This window comes from Epinephelus lanceolatus, chromosome 15 (assembly GCF_041903045.1).
Source record: "Epinephelus lanceolatus isolate andai-2023 chromosome 15, ASM4190304v1, whole genome shotgun sequence".
In the NCBI taxonomy this organism is placed as follows: Eukaryota; Metazoa; Chordata; class Actinopteri; order Perciformes; family Serranidae; genus Epinephelus; species Epinephelus lanceolatus.
Window position 1 is genome coordinate 33,373,617 of NC_135748.1, and position 18,008 is coordinate 33,391,624.

The 18,008-nt window shown below is 40.8% G+C and overlaps 1 protein-coding gene across 5 annotated transcripts in view; it reads left to right on the forward strand.

The window, feature by feature from the left end:
- LOC117266997 (DNA (cytosine-5)-methyltransferase 3A) overlaps nt 1-18,008 on the forward strand; it is a 54,482-nt gene that overhangs the window by 17,003 nt on the left and 19,471 nt on the right. For 3 of the 5 annotated variants that reach the window (XM_033642538.2, XM_078175206.1, XM_078175207.1), the window contains 3 exons: nt 6,522-6,568; nt 9,047-9,187; nt 16,516-16,905. In XM_033642538.2, coding sequence (XP_033498429.1) covers nt 6,522-6,568; nt 9,047-9,187; nt 16,516-16,905 — 578 coding nt within the window. The remainder of the gene's footprint in view (nt 1-6,521; nt 6,569-9,046; nt 9,188-16,515; nt 16,906-18,008) is intronic. The other 2 variants (XM_033642539.2, XM_078175208.1) reach the window with 1 other exon arrangement.

Genomic DNA, 18,008 nt, shown 5'->3' on the forward strand with positions numbered 1-18,008 from the left:
ACTTTTGAAACTGCAACATAAAATCTTTGGTAAGATACACTTAAATAGTATTAGGGACTGGAATGTAGTGTTGTCACGATACCAAAATCTTTGTTTCGGTACCAATACCAATATGAATTTCAATACTTTTCGATACTCTTCGGTATTTTTCCTAAGGAAAAGTTCTTTTGGATACAAACCTTTAGAACAATCAATAGTAGGGGTGTCATGGTACCACAAAAAACATCGTTCGGTAAGTACCTCGGTACGGACGTCACGGTTTGGTAACTCAAATGTTCCACCAAGTTTGTGTTGTCTCGTGTTGTCTCCCTTTGCGAGGCAGACTTTCTCTTGTCTTTTTTCACATGCGCCAGCTGCGAATGTTGATACAGGTGTTGTCTTACACACCACTTGCGCAATCTGTGCTCCAATACGAACAAGAAAGGCGTTTGTGTGCATAATTGAGTAAAATAAATTAACTAAATTAATGAATTGAATCAAAGTTTCAAGTTTCAAAGTACCGGTATTTTCTGAACGCAGTATAGTACCGTTTGGAATACTCTAGTACTGCGGTACTATTTTAGTACCGGTATACCGTGCAACACTACTGGAATGTTAATATATATAGAAATTGCATTGGGTTTTTTTTAATCACAAAGGAGCTTCAACATGATTATAAAACTTAAGATGTCCTATCAACATCTTAAAAGGTAACCATATAAAAAGAAGAAGTCCCAGAAAATGACATTAGATCATCTGCACTATCGTCTATATTTCACCACTCTCAATAAGCTTTGTGTAGTGGAAACATGTCGGGAACTACATATGTGTCAGCCTGGTATATACAACTAAAACCAACTCGCTACATAGTTAGCTCAACTGGCCTCTAGCTAAAGCCTGATTTATGCTAGGGAGCTAGACACTTTTCATGAGTGTTGCTCGATAGAATTTTAACAGCCGCGCAGTGTTTTCAATCTATGCTTTAGCAAAGATGTCAGCCATCTCCATGGTAACAAGACGCTATCCTCCAGCCAGCCTATATAGTTAAATTATATCATCCCAATCGGTATATATATCCTTCTGACAGCTGTTTTGTTTTGTATCTATATGTGTGCTACTTTGACTCATTTCTCTTTTTGATAATGGATGAATTTGACGAAATCAGTAAGTTCGTAGAAGAGGAAGAGATTTTAAACTTACTCCTACTGGGAAGTCAAAGGTAGCACGAGAAAAAGAGGTGGTCAGTGCTCGCCCTTGACTAAACAAGGGGGCAAAATGGTGAATATGTTTTGGTTTGACAAATGCTGGTAATGAAGGAGGAGATGCATTTTTGGTGTTTTCAGATGTCTGCCAACCATTTTGATAATCTGGTCAACCAGATTCAGCCCTATGATGCTCATGCCAGGACACACAAAACTGCAGTACATGTGTCAGAGAAGCTTGCCATGACGCAATGTCACTACCCAATCATCACGTTACAAAATATGATGCTGTCCACAACATAACAACATTTGTCAGGTGCATGCCATGAAAGTAAAGTGTTAAAGTTTCTGTCAAACATTGGTCATATCCGCTACTCATTTTCTGACACAAAAATTGTTGAGCGAGCTACCATAAATCAGGCTTAAGACTCCCACATCAGCCTCGGGGAACTGTTTAGCATCTTGTGAGATGCAGTGGGCTTTCCACCAACTCCAACATAAACCCATTTGCGTCATTATTAGATGCTCAGAGCAATGACGTAGTTTAAAAAGTGTGACAGTCTGCTCAGTGTTGGCAGGCCTAATAAACACCAGATTTTGTTCCAGACAAGCAGTGTTCAAGACCAACAAACAACAACATAGGTTATGGTGTTTTTTTTAGCAACACACCGCTGCCTTTCTGGCTGTGTTTGTGCCACTCCTAACTGCCGACTCTGTCTTACTGCTGCATCTGTGCCACTCAAAGCCTATCTTTTCCTAACCATCAGCAAAAAGATGTGTTGCCCTCAACCCTTGTCAGCCCATTCTTACTACCAACCTCTAATGCCTCAAGATACTGTACAACGCAAAAGGCTGCCCCCTGAGTCATTTCAGTAACATTCAGGGCTTCTGCCCAAGCTGCAAAATATGATGAGCAGGGATAAGGTCACATTGCCAGCATATAAACCAACTTGAGCTCATCCTACTAGCAGAAGAAAAAAAAAAGAAGCAAGAAAAACAAAACAAAAAACAAAACAAACCCTTCTAACACTCACAGATACTATCACACACATCACTATCACAGGGAGATGAATGACTGACAGGCTGATCACATGCTTACTGACACTCTAGAAACTGCAGTAACAGCACCTACAATAAACAGTCCTTTTATCCTTGTTTCTCTAACAGAACTGACCTGACATCTACCATCTAACATCTAGCTAACATCTCTATGCAGAGGTAAACATTAACATGACACCCAGTTAATATCAATATTCTCTTTTAAATTGTCTGAACTTTTGTGAACACATAGAAAGTGTTCTTTAGATTTTCAACAGAAGCGACAAACAGCAGACTGCTTTGATCAACAGAAAGAGGAACTGAGCCGTCAGCATGAGCAGTTTTAGCCACAAAACCAAAGAGACTAGAGTAGAGGTCTGCATGAGGTCTGCAGCTCCCTCAAGACCTGTAGCAGATGTTAGTGACATGTTTTCTCTTTCAAGGCTGCGAGCATCGGCAGTCATGTTGCAATGTGTGAACATAGTGCCGGATGGATTGTTCGTTGTTTGACGAACACACACGAATTTGGCATCAGTTTGGGAGTAGTGTTTGATGCCTATGAGACATTGAAACAACATTTATAGGTTTTCTTTCAATCAGGACAACATTAAAAGATACACTGACTGTGAGGCAGAAAGTATGAAGTGGGCATGTGCAGTCTTTAAAACAAACTTTTACATCATCAACAAGTAATGTCAAGAATTTAACCGATGAGACCAAGAATCAGTACACACTGTTGCACCTGCATGATGTCTTGATTTACCTTAACTGCACTTTATAGCAACAATATGCACATGCCGGGAGATACTAATCCCATTACTAAACAACTATGAATAGAGGGAGGGTTGGTATATTCATCTAAGAGAGGCAAGTCCTTGGTGGGGGGCAGTGTGGTGGATCGATAGTCCCCTAAACAGGGTTTCTGTTATCCATCTGGAGGGCACAGGAAGGATTTGAGCTCCGGCTGGAGTGGAACTGAGCTCTAGCAATACGAGAGCTGGAACCCGCTCAAACTGGCAAGGTATACTCTCTGTGGGCAACATTAGCCAGCTCCCCTCACAAACCCAATGACCTTGGCAGTCCGCACTGCCTCACCGATTTGTTATATAGTCACTTATTCCCGATGAGGACGGGGAGACCAGGAGAGAGTAGAGAGGGATGGAAAAAAAGAGCAAGGGGGGGGGGGGGGGGACAGGGGGCTCAGCTACACATGGAACCAACTTGAAGAGGCTGCTAAGAGAGCGGACTATTGTTTGGACAGGTCTGTAGGGTACTTCACTGACAGGCCGGTGTTGGCTGTGCAGAAAACATGCCATCAAAAGTTGTCCTTAACCTCTCAGGGCTCAAGTGTTATGATAGTGTTTGGGCTTCAACTCAGCAGATAGTCATGTTTACTCAGGCTGCGCCACCATGCTAATTTAAGGTACAGCTGCTTGAATGATGTGTATATACTCCACTGGTGTCACATCACCGAGCCCGGGCACTTTTAGAAACACTTGCTTACATTGAAATTAAACATTGTGAAAGTAATACCAGAGGTGTCGGTATGAGCTTCTGTGATGAAGCTGATTTTGGCTTCCTTATCTATTTTTCTGCTGCTGCTGCGGCTGAAAAACTTTTCATGAATCATGAATCTTAGTGTTTCAGTTGGGTGGTATCCATGCTCCCTGGCTCACCCCTCACTGCTCTGCTAAACACAGGAAAACAATGCTGTTACAGAATGAATAACATGCTCTTGTTGTTATGGACCTCCACATCTTAAATCATGGCCAAGTTAATGGGAAATCCCAACTGGAGCTTTTATTGTGTTCAACACATTTTTATTAGACTGCGGTTTCAGTGCACGTTTCACCAAATATTTTCTGTACTATTTCTGACAATCTTTACCCCGCTGCACCTCTCGCTTCTGGTTTTTGCAACTTCCTCTGTCTATATGGGCATTTTCTTTCCTGTGGAAAATATTTGTCTTTCGAAGAGAGTGTTGATAGTATTCAAGAGTTCTGAATCCTTACAATACATCAGTGTTGGAAGAAGTATTTAGATCCTTTACTTAAAGCTGTGGTTGGTGAGCTTTATAAAATAACTTTTTGTCACATTTGCTAAAACTGTCTCTAATGGCATTTGCAAGAATGCACATGAACCAAAACAACCAAACCAAAGCTTATGGAAAGTTGCTGATACATGTTTTTAGTACAGCAATGTAAAAACTACTGGAATATCATTATTATTAAGACATGTATGGAGCTCTTCAGCACTGTAACAGGTCACAGTGAAGATAATTCTAACTACTAAAAGTACAGAAGTTGCAGAAAAATGGCAGAACCAATGTAAAATACAAGTATTTGGAAAAAAATGGACATGATTTCCATCAACAGATGGAGTTTGCCCGGTTCTCCTGGATGTATTACTACTCATCCATGTTGGAATTTCTTTTTAAATCTCATAAAACTACAGTTTGTAACCTTCATGAAAATAAAGTTTTATCATATGTATTGAAACTGTCACTATGTCCACAAAGGAAAACATGAGACAATAGTCTGTAAAAAAAAAATAATCATGGTCTTCATCCCCCTACTGCCTCTAATTGCATTTGCCAGAATCTACTGCTGTGCACCAAAAACAACCAACCAGAGCCAAGGAGTCTCTTACATCATTGTCAATCATGTCAGTCACGGCTCGTGAACTGTGGTTAAACTGTCAAACTAGGCAGCGCTGATCAAACATTAATCAAGATTCTGTTACTGTATTGCCTGTTTCTCGCCTCGAATGTTAGCATTAACATATTTTAGTGTACTGTTTGGCTGTAAATTGAGAAAGCTGATGACGCGGCCGGCATGTTGAAAACAGTCGAGTCAAAACTGAGCATGACCTAAAGGCTGGAGCAAGCTTTCTCAGTTTGCGAGCAGTGATGGACATGACTGACAGCTGTGGTAGAGACTCCTGGGCTCTGCTTGGTTGTTTTCATTCATGTGCGGTACAAGCAATTTGAGAGGTCAGAGGAATATCATGTTTTTCAATTTATCTGTCTGATGTACTGCTGTGTGGACTACAGGGACAGTTTCAGCAAATATGACAAAGTTATTTTTATAAAAGTCACAGCTTTTAAGTGATCAGAATAAATGATAATAATAATGATACTAAATTTGAATATCTACATTTACACAACTCCCATGCAAACCAAATCTGCTGATGAAGATTATGGAATATGATTGCAAGCTCCAGAATAGCTACTAAATGGACCTTAAAGTGAGATTAGCTTTTCAGCAAATTTGGTATACTCTACCTCCATTTTGTGTTTTAATTAGGAGACAAATACCAGCTCTACATCTATCTATCGTCCCGCTCAACATGACTCAACTATAGCAAGAAGAGATAAGATAAAGCTTTGCATATCTGGAGGGAAATTGCTGTGCAGCAGTTGCAATACAAAGAGGGAAGGCTGCAATAAAAAAAGTCTAAGAAGGCAATAAGAATAAGGTGCAAATAAGCAGCAAATCCAAAATACATACAATTCCAAAATCAGGTTAACAGTATGAATCATGAAAACGGTTAGCAATAGCAGGTTAATGGTAGAGATCGGTTTAGATGGGGGCTGCATATAGATAAGTATGTATGGTATCAGATCTGACATATAGGTAGTCTTAGAGTACACAATTAATACAGAAGGTTCATGATTATGACCATAATATTACACTGAATGTCCCATTATTGCACATTAGAGACTCATGTCTTGATCCTGTTGAAACTTCGGAGATTGGCAGGGAGATTATATATGGCCCCAGAGTCACAGTCAAGTGAAGCAGTATGCTGTTGCCTTTACGGCTCTGTGTCAGCAGCGTGGGAGGAGCCATGCTAATAGCAACCAGCTGTGTGTCTCATGAAGAGGGGTATATAAGGTCAGAAGTGTGACTTTTGCCAAAGTAAACCTGGCACGTCTCCACACTCATCATAACCTGGGCAGCCACTCCAAACCCTCTGGGTTGCATCAAACCTTCACATGGCACCTGAGTGCACAAGCTCCTGTGATCAGACAATTTGAAACTCTGAGCACGCTTCAGGAGTTTCCCCGAGCCGGTATCTCACTGCAGTTTTATTAATTTGACTTTAATTTGATCAAACACGTAGTTAATGGGATGATGTGGAGGGGGAGCTTAACAGTTTAGGTTAATAAATGTGTCTTGGTTTATTAATGAAAGTGAGGCCGCTACAGTTTAACACAGATATGAAGATAACTGATTTGGTCAATTTCCACTCTCCTACGAATGATTCAGGCCATCCATTGTGTTGCTGTCTTCTCTCTAGATGTGGAGCACAAGGAGGAGGACGGGCCTGATGCTGTCAAGACCGAGGTAAGATTTCTATTCTGCTCAGTCTTTTTTTTCTCTCTCTGGCTGGTGTAACTCTCGAGGTGTCTTTCACACTTGCCAGAGCTGTAGCTTCCTTTTTAGAGGTGAATTACCTTTCCTGTCACAAACTGTGAATCCTCTGCTTGCCAGCATGACAGATGGTCACGGTGCAACTTGAGCAGAAGCAAAAGTGCTTTTCTTGATTTGATTAAGGACAGCTTTTCTAACAGAAATACTAAATGCAACTGGATTCTCCACCTCACTCCATCATACTTGTATGTTAAACACCAATCTAGTGTTGTTATAGCAATTTATGTCTTTTCTTTTATGACTTATTTTTGATTGTAGGATAGATTGTATACTTGATGGTGGGTGGTTTAAGTGTTGTTTTGCATGCCTATAGCTAGGCAGGAATTGTTGGACATTTTGGTAAATATTCTCATTTGTGTTTTTGTTGAGTGTTAGATGAGAGGATTATAGGTAAATACAAAGCTACAGCCAGTTAGCTTAGCTTAGCATATAGACTGGAAACAGGGGAAAATGGCTAGCCTCGCTGTGTCCAAAGAGTTGGGTACATAAGCCCCCTTAATGGATCAGTTTGACGTTTTTGGAAATATGCTTTGCTTTCATGCTGCGAGTTACAGGGAAACAACTAGCATGGTTTTGTCAACAATAACAAAATTCACTTACCAGCAAGGGAATCCCTAAAACCACAGGGTTTCACCCAGATGGGCATGGTTTGGCAGGTTGTAGCAGCGCACGCTTCGGCGAGTTCAGTAATCATCTCAGCATGTGCGCTGAGTGCACATTAGTACTTTATGAGATGTTTGTTTACTACATTGATATCAGAGTAAAGACCCCCCCATCTGAGTAGATTTTTATTGTTGGACATAATTTAGTCAATTTAAATGTTGATACATTTTAGCCCTATTTATCGTACATATCTTCCACTATAATGTTATGATTGTCAGTTTGATAAACTATCAGCAGTCAGGTAGTTAATTTGAAAACTGCAAGGAAATCTAGTTACAGTTGCAGCCGTGCCAGCAGTACAAGGAGCGAAAATCTAAGTGTATCTTTGTAAATCGACGATCACAGTTTTTTTTTTTTTTAAATCATCTCTGTTTGAAGTTACAGTCAAGCATGAGGTCTTCTATAGGTTTCATCTTGAAGTTAAAGCAAAGATTAGGTTAATAAATAACTATTAGGTTTAGGTTGGGTATTAAGTTAACGTTTTACTAGCTTATCTAACAAGTAACGAGACGACCCAATGCGAGCCGACTAGAATGTTTTACTAGCTTATCCAACAAGTAACGAGACAACCCAATGCGAGCTGAAGAGAATGTTTTACTAGCTTACCTAACAAGTAATGAGACGACCCAATGCGAGCTGACGAGAATGTTTTAAATAGCTTATCCAACAAGTAATGCGACGACCCAATGCTAGCTGAAGAGAACATTTTACTAGCTTATCTAACAAGTAACGAGATGACCCAATGTGAGCTGAGGAGAACACGCATCTGGTACACAACACTGTGTGACGCAGAATGTGAGGTGAGACCCTGTGTTTTAGAGTGTCTTCCGACAGCACTAATTCTAAATCTCAATAATGTTGCTGGTTTAATCTGTTAAAAGTAAAAGGAGAGCACAGGAGGATTTGAGCTTTGGCTAAAGTGGAAGTGACAACAATTGTGCGTGACCTGTACACTTTGGTTTTGTTATGAATGAAACACACAAGATATAACTTGTTAATTAGTGAGCTTTAGAGCTGCTGGTAGGCTGATTTTGTTACCTTTGGACAGATCAAGGCTGGCTGTTTCCCACTGTTTGCTGTCTTTATGCTAATCAGCTGCTGAGTGGTATCAGTCTTCTCACTCGAATAGAAAGAAAGAAATCGAATGAGTGCATTTCTCAAATAAATATTCCTTTAAGCTTCTTTCTTTATATTGTCAAACTTTATTCTCCCACAATGAGCTTGCACCAAAAGTAAACTGTATCTGCACCATTGCTAGACTAGAAGTTTTGCTTAGTTGCCTATCTTCAAGGTCCAGAAAAACAGAGTAGCTCTCTTGCCTTTGGACTTGTGAAAGAAATGGTACCTAATGGTGTATAGATTTGAAGTATCAAATACACTTGGGAGCTTGTCGTATCACTTGGTGCTGGTGACCTTGAGACTGTTGCCAGGTAGTTGTGATCAGACACTGTGGCATCACTTCTAGCTGCCTGACCAATCACAAGCTGATGGCGCCGTACGGCACACCAACATGTGAGTCATCATCTTTTTAGAAATTAGACCACTCCATCGCCTCAACCACAAATTACTCGCTTGTTAACTAGAGTCTGTCTCACAGGCTCCAGTGACAGATTGGATGCACAGATTTACTACAAATCTGGATGCTTCCCTATGAGAGAAAAAGAAGAACAAAAAACAAGTAGCTAACTTTTTTTTTATTTTTTTATTTTTTTGTAACACCTCAAACAGGGAGGTCGAGGCAGAAGGGGAGTTGGTTGGGAGATCAGCCTTCGTCAGAGGCCCATGCCCAGAATAACCTTCCAGGCTGGTGACCCTTATTACATTAGCAAGCGGACCAGAGAGGAGTGGCTGGCCAAGTGGAAGATGGAGGTGAGTACCCCAGCTCTGTCCCAGCCACCGCAGATTACAGGGTCAGGCATGGACTAAAGCTGCCAGGGCCAAAGATAGGGCTTGCGGTGCATTCACAGCCAAGTGTATTTGATGGGTCATATGATATCTCATGAAGGTACCATTTATTTCAGTGGATTTCCAGGGCCTTTGGCTCGGTTAGCTCCTGCATTTCCTGACTTTGTTCTTGTCTATTGTATTAGGAAAGAAAAATGCCTTTACATGATTCATGCTTCCTGACTGAAAGTGCTGCTGTATGTTTAGATTTGCATCATTCTTTTTCCCACACTTTCACTAGGACTACTTTGATTGATTGAAATAGTTCCAATTAAACTTTCGACATGATTGTAGAGAAATATTAAAAAAGTTCATTCTCAACCTGGAAACAGCAGTTGGCAAAGCAATATTTTATTTATAATATTTTAAGACTGTTTACTAAACTACTGTTTCCAAAGCCAAGAACAACTTTTGCATCTCTTCTTTTAACAAGGTTCCTACAGCTTAAGGCAAGTTAGAGACTTCTAAAGACTTCTTAAGACTTTTTTAATGCCATTTGGAATGAAACTTGAGACCAATTGTACAATAACTGAAAAAAACAGAGCCAATATCAATTACTTAGGGGTAGGGACAGTTTTGTTAAATGTTTATTGTAACATAAAACATGACTATTTTCATTAATACCTGGAATTTCTTGGCAGGTTTTTGGGGTAATTTTGTGTTTTTCCCTCTGCGTGTGGGATTCCAATGCCCATTGATTCCTATTACGCCAAGTTTGAGAAACTTTCTGCATAAAATACACCAAGCCTCATATGCATTGCCTTGTACAGTTTTTAGCCATGCTGCGGATTCTTGGTTAAATGGCCAGTTTTTGTTGAATTTGTACTTCTTCTTTACATCCGGGGAACAGTGACAGCTAGCTAGCTGACGTGGATCCTCTGAACATCCTGGCCAGAAATAAAATGTTGTGTTGTTGGTTATATTATACTGATCTGGGTGACATTAATGCGATGCATTTGGCAATGTAGTTTTTAAAAAACAGATTTTGCGAAAAATACCAGTCCATATAATCCTACTTCCTGTGTCTTAGCATTTTTAAGACTTTTGAAAGACTGATATAAGAATTTTAATATCATTTAAGACCTTATTTTTAGATGAATGAATAGTGTCTTTAAAGACTTTTTAAGGATCAGTGGGAACACTTTTTGAAACAACATGGACGACAGGTCCTCAAAATGTTTAGAAAAAATAATATTTCAACATTTAGATCATGTGATTCGATTAAAAGCTACTACGTTACTGACCTTGGAGTTTGCTTTGTCAACAAACTGTACTTCTAGTAGTCAATAAAATGTTTTACTGCATTCAGAAGGATCACATTACTTCTCAGCAATTATGGTACCTCATCCAAGCTCTGATTTCCTTTCAAACCATTAATAGAAGCTTCTAATGCAGCATGATGTTCAATGTGTAAATATGTAGTTCCCCACGTTGCTCATTACTTAGTCATGTTGAATACGACTCCTGGTAGTAATGTGATGTAGTGCAACTTCATCTGTTACATAATGAGGAGTCTCCGTAGTATCAACATGGGGTCTTCCATTTCTCCTGCCTCCCCGCCCCCCTCTGCTCTCCTCTGGAGAGGGCTCGGAGAGCAGCCATAAAAATGTCTCCAGGGAGGAAATATTGCCAAATTAGCAGGACATGCCGGGGTCCCACTAGTGAAATGTCGTAAAATACGAGGCAAGTAGGCAGTTCACGTTCACCAAACAGAGATGGATTTTCTTAAACAAGTAGCTCTACAGGGCTGAGATTTAAGGGGATTTGCAAGATGCAAATTCTAAGTATGTCTGTTTTTCCCCTTTTTCCATCCGGTGTAATGCAAGCTTTGATCTAATTTGCACAAAGACTGATTTGTTTTGGCATCAAAGCCCTTTCCTGCCTTCCTTAGGAGTAATATGATGCATAGCCTTTTGCTGTTGCATGCTTCTGCAGCAGGGAGGACATGGTGGCTGAAAGGGTTACTGCCGTCTTGCACTTTCTCCAGAATTTCTCTTTTTTTTTCATGTGCCTTGTGTTACAGTGGACTTCTCCGTCTCTCCCTCTCCGTTTCCCTCCCCCATTCTTCTCCTGACCCCTCCCCCAGCTATGGAAATGAACTCTGTGCTATGGATATGAGGGTGAAGATGAGGTTTGCAGCAAATTTCCAGCCCTGCTTGCAAGACAGCCTCTTGGCTCGCTGCCAACATTTTGCAAGTCCTCTCTAGCCAACCAGAATTCCTGTCGGCAATCACCTGACCCTGAATTCCCAGACAAAGAAATGTTCATGCTTTCTTTTTTTAAGCGATCTCTTCTACCCTGAGAGTGGGGGTGAAAAAAACTCAAGCCCCACACTGGATTATGAGGGTTGCGCGCTGGTGTGTATGGGTATGTGCACTGCATTGTTTGTTTGATAACATGGAGGGATAGTGTGCATGTCTGATTAGCCTGCTTACAGCGACGGGAATATGCTGACTTCAGGTATTTCCACGAGAGTTGTCGTGGACCATCTGCTCTGCACAGCTTAAAGGGAAACCGTCTCTTTAAAAAAGGAAGAGTGAGCAGGCTTTAGCCGTGTTTGGGAAAAAGTTGCTTGTGTGAAAAAAGTTTTTCCCGTGGGGCAAATATGTGCTGAAACTATTTCCTGTTACATAGCAGTGCCTTGAAATGTCAGAGTAGCATTATTTTTTTTTAGGTCAGATATTCTTACCTTAAGAATGCTGCAGTTAAGAATGCTGCAGTTTTCTATCCACTGTGATTACACCTTACATAACATTTAACTGGGAAAAAGGTGAAGTTGTTGTGTGGGCCTCAAATCTCTTTCCTTCCTATCATTGTGTACTTTGTTCTGTTTGACTCAGGTCATATATTTACCATAAGGAGAGTTATTTGATTACTTGAAAAGATTTTAAAGGGCTGTGGAGGAAGCCGAGCAGCCTCCTCAGGGAGCTTTTTTAACAACTCCACTTGTGGATTCATGGGGAATTCTGTTTATGTATTCATTGCTGACTCTGTAATATTCCTAATTATCTCTTAAAAGGACGCAATACAATGAGAACCAGATGGCCTATTTGGGTGTGACCCCCCAAGGCCACTCATGAAATACACAGCCTTTGTAGGGATCTGTGCTAAAATCAGGCTAATGAATGCAGTGGCCACATCTCTGCACAACAGAACCTGCCACTTGTGCATTTTAAGACAGTATTTTCACTTTAAAAGCAGACATGTTTTTTTTTTCAAGGTTTAGGATCAGAGTCTGCATCTTGAGTTAACTACACCTGTCGTGTCTTAAGGAAGTTTTTATTATTTGTCCGCAGCCCTGCTCAGCAGATAAGTTTAGGTCTTTGCACTGAAGACATATGCCACTGTATAATCCATCAAACAATTACACAAAACAGTCCCTGCTGTGTCTCTCCTGCCTGTTGCTCATGAGAGACTACTGCATTCAAAGGTCAAACTCTTTTGTGTTGCTTCAAAGGCTCGCTGTCACGTTGGGTGAGGAAGTAATGCTCAGTGACAGTTTATTTCATCTAACTTTTACCTTTAATCAGAGTTTGCTGAATGCTTATTTGTTTTGATTCAATGGCACTTGAACTGCTTCTACAACATCTTTTTTTCCTCTAATGTCTTTGATTTCTTGGATGCTTGTTGGCTTTGTCCCTGTATTACATGAGTTTTCAGGGCTTCTGCATGATGGCGTTTCATCTCAACAACTGCACTTTTGACTCTTTGAGACTTCAACATTTTCCTCGTAATGTTAACAGCCTTGTAACAGGCAGTTGTTATCTTATAAATAACTGAAGCTACACAGTAAACGTGACCTTTTTACTAACAAGTACAGCCCCGATTGGATACTAAAGTATCATCTGCACACCCCAGAGACCAATATCTCTTCTCTTTTTTCTGCCTCCCAGTGCACTCTGTCACCCCTTGAGCCCTCAGGGTATCATGCTGCACAGACGTCTAAGTCAGATTATCCCTTATTGTGCACCCAACATGTCTCTACACTCTGCCAGAGGCCTGGAGAGCTTCTGCTTTCTCTCTATCCATAACAAAATCCACGATTACGTCAGTACAGTAAATTAGGTTTGGTTTTCCATCGTAATCATATATAACATTTTTCCAAAGGGGAAAAAGTGTAGATGTTTTCACTGTGAGGTTGTTGCAACACATTTGCTCTGCTGTGTTTATACATCTACAGTATGTCTGCTGTCATTTTTGGTATTTGTCTTCAGCACGGCGTGACAGCGGATATAAGTGGTGGTATTTCTGAGCTGTCAGTGACGGGCAGGCGTGCGTAAATGATAAAGACCGCATTGTGTCTCTGCTACCTCCTTTCCTATTTTCCCCTTTAGACTCGGAGGGCCTGTCTTGCTGGTGGAGCTGCACACACACTGTGAGGCCCCCAAAAGGGGGGCATTTACAACTGGGAAGAAATCCAGAGACAAATATCTGGTTCTTATAGCCACTGTACTTTCTCTCCTCCCCCCACTGGCATTTCCAGCGTCACTTTCTCATTGGCTCTCAGGAGAAGGAACCCTGGAGACAGCCTGACCCTAAACACGCCAAAATGAGCGCAGTAACAGTAGCTCAGGCGCTTTATTGCCACTTTCAGATCACCCAGCATACCTGTGATTACTGGTCACCAGAGATGAAGTGGCTTGCTCACAGTTTAATTGACATTTGTTAGTTTTTGCAGTTTACCATCTGGAACCACACATCCAAGCAGGCTGTCGAACACTAACCCCAATGTGCATGTGCTGGAGCCAAGAAGCCTAACACATATGGCCAAGGGCTTTGAAGCATCCATCCAGTACTACAGTACAGATATTTATAAACCACAGCAGAGCCTCTTGATTGAAGAGCACATGTTTCTACTCTTCTGCACCGAAACCCCTCCCCATGGCGTCTAAGCACCACCTCCCCTTAAAGGCGCTATTGTTTACGAGTCACACTGGGAGAGAGGATGGAGGATCGGGCTAAACTCTCTCTCAGTCTCTCCCTTTCTTTCCTTTTTTCTCCTCTTCCCACACGCCCAGTCCACCTCTGGACATTTACAGTGTGTGTGTGAGACCTGAGAACCTGAGAAGGACTTGGGGAAAGTAAGCACAGCTGTGCAGCACTGCTCTCACGTGGAGCCTATAGTATGACTAACACGTGTTTACATATGGGACTGCAGATATATATTCTGTACGTGTGTGCGTGTTTTGAAGAAAAAGAGTGAGAGGAGGAGAAGAAAGTTAACATGTGTGTGCATGTGAGTCCTACCGTGTGTATGTGTGTGTTTGAGAGAGAGAGAGAGAGAGAGACGTCAGAATGAGTGCAGCTGTTGGGGATTTAGTGTGAGAGGCTTAAGTCCCGGCTGCGTCTCGTCCTCTCTGATCGACCTAGCGGTTCAGTGTCAGGTACCACAAACCCAGTGAACTTTCCGCTGCAGCTCTGGACACTATAGAGTTACTGTATACCGTGCAGTTGATGAATGGGCCTTACAGTCGGAGATAAAGCCATGTTTACAAAGGCTGTCAGGCTCCCACAATCAAGATTCTGCACTTACACAGCAGAGAGGACGTGCACTACTTGTGGTGCGCAGCTGAATGCCTACAAATGCTATCAGCCTCTATTTATACTCTATTTGGTAGTTTTATTAAGAGTCCTGCGTGGCCATGATTCAGGCAGAATATATGATTATATATATGATAATGTAACATGCATTTCTACATACAGCTGCATTAAAGGAAGAGTTTCCCCTAAAAACAAAAGTACATTTTTTCTTCTCTTACCCGTAGTGCTATTTATCAGTCTAGATTGTTTTAGTGTGAGTTGCTGAGTGTTGGAAATATCAGCTGTAGAGATGTCTGTTTTCTCTTGAATATAATGGAACTAGATGGAACTTGTTGTGAGCCGTTTCATGTAGGAACTATTTTCCTTTTACTGAACTACATACATGAATGCCTGCATCTATTTATGGACAAGAGGCCTGTGTCCATGACAGTGCGAGATGTAAACATTAATGTTGTCCTCCTTGGCTGAGTTGTAACGTTAGCTAGTTCAGTGGTGCTAGGTAAGCTAGTAGTAGATGCACACTTCCTCCTGTGTGGTGATATGCTTGGTGGGTGTAGGTCAGTAGAAAGAAAATAGTTCCTACATGAAACTGCTCATGACAAGGTCTGTGAATTATCTTGAGTAATCGCATTGTGATTACTAGAAAGAGACATTGCTGTTGAATGTGTTTATGAAAAATCTTTTGGTGCTTTGAGCACCACAAGCAGAGTGCCATCTAGTTCCGTTATATTGGAGAGAAGACAGCCATCTCTACAGCCGCTATTTCCAACACTCGTCAATTCACACTAAAACAATCTAGACGTAAAATAGCACTATAGGTAAAGAAAAAAAAATGATTTTGGGGTGAACTGTCACTTTAATTAATAATAAGTCAGATGTGTGTAATATGGAAGGTGTCGCTCATAGTGACAAACTGACACAGAATTATCACCTGTGTCTGCAGTTGCCCTCAGCTCTGTCGCACGTTTTAATGTATTTCAGCTCATTGCTTTGGTTTTGCGGCAAAAGCTGACTGCCTGCTATGTCTTGTTTATTTAACATTGCTTGTCGGGCAAACCTCAATACTTCTGAGTCAAAACATTGTGTCCAAAGCTCTTGACACTGTCAAGCACTCAAAGATTGGACTTGATGGTGGCCAGATTCTGCTTTCTTTCTGTTTTGACTATTTCCTTATATATTTCAAAAAGTGAGGTCTTCAAGTCAACTTCCATCTCACCTGTCTTTACTTCGCAAAGGTTAGCAGTAGTCAGGGAGCAATGGTTAGCTGGGCATTGTGATCAACATTAAGAGTTTTTTTTTGGGGGGGTTTTCTGAGGTTGTTGTGGTTTTGAATTTGTTACGTCTGCCTTCTGTTATGGCCCCATTCTTACCATTCCTTTATCAACAACTTTCTGCCAAGTTGTAGCTCTCTCAAGGGTCTTTTATTCTAATTAGCGTGAGCTGATTTTTTTCCCAAACTGCCCTACTCGTAGAGATATGAGCAGAATTTAGACAGTCCTTTAAATCCATTCTATTTTATTTTACTGTTCACTTCATTTATATGCAAAGTCATTTTACAGCTACTTGTATTAACGCTTGCATTTGAGAAGTTTTTTTCTTAAATTGAAAAATTATTTTTGTAGATTATGTTGAGAGATGTTAAACCCCTAAAACACTGGATGCATTATTTGAAAATCATCTGTCATATCAACTGTCACTGGGCTGTGTTTCAGGCAGAGAAAAAGTCCAAACTGATGTCAGCGATGAACGCGATGAAAGATCATGAGGAGAATGAAATAGAGACCCAGAAAGAGGAGGTCTCAATAATCAAGCACCCATCGCCTTCAAAGCAGCAGCAGCAGCAGCAGCAGCTGCTGCTGCTGCCACCACTGCAGCAGCCTCAGTTGCACACTCAGTCACAGCCTCAGTATCAACAGCAATCACAGCCATCGCTGCCACAACAACAACAACTGCAACAACAACATCAGCAGCCGCCTCAGCAGCAGCAGCAGCAGCCTACTGACCCCGCATCCCCCACTGTGGCCACCACCCCTGAGCCGGTCGCCATCGAAGGTGGAGACAAGACATCCCCCAAGCTTGCAGACAATGAGCCAGAGTATGAGGTAAGATAATATCGATTCACACTGATTAATGTCCGGCTGCTGACCAACAGGCTTTACAACAGAGGTTTCTATTGGAAAAAGGATTTAGTTAAAGGCCAGGGTTAATCCATGTCAAGTAAGGCAGCCATTCATGTTTTGGAAATTCATTCACTGCGGGTATTTTACAACTGTGTCAGCCTCGTGGAGATGAGCAAGTTTACAAAGATACTAAATATGATGATGCAATTCAGCATAAAAAAACATTGTGTTTTATGGTAGGTATTTGTATTTCCAGCCCAGTCATCTGAAAAAAATGTTGGCATTGTACCTTTCTGCAAACCATGGATACATTTTTATGCTTCATATATTTAATATCAACGTTTTAAAGTGATGCAGTATTTGAGCTGACTTTATCATCAGGAGGTGGAGGGGATGGTGGATGGTGTATCACTTGCTGCATTTCCTGCTGATATTGTGCCAAAAGTGATTTTTTATGACAAAACATTTTCTTTTCCAAACCATCCCCAAGTGATTCCTGTGCCTAAACATAACATAGATGTAAAGAAATGTTAAGTTTCAACATATGAGCAACATAATAATGTACAAATGTAACATTTATAACATTTATTCTCTCAACTGGGTTGATTTTTCCCTCAATGGAAGCTTTGTACTGTATCATTTTCTACAAATATATACATACTATCATATGGTGTTATTTATTTTTTTAATACATAAAGAGGGACATCCTTTAACTAAGTACTTAAGTGGTACAGGGTGTATTCAACAGTTTATAAAACTATTCTTACATTTTTAGTGTTACTCTGGAAACAGTAAATAGATTTTGACGTATGACATATGCGAACTTGCTCTTTAACAGGAAAAAAAGAGATAAGATATTGGATTTGTGCATTCAGTTTAAGGATATTATTTTATAATTTATATAAGAATGAATTTACCAAAAACAAAAACAAATCTAGAGCTATTTTCAAAACCTTGTCTGTCCATCCTGGGAGAGTGACCGCCCCCTCTGTTGCTCTTCCTGAGGTTTCCTTAAGTTATGCCTTACACAAATTAAAAGTCTAAGGATAGAGGCAGCCGTGTGCTGTACATATTGTAATGTGGCA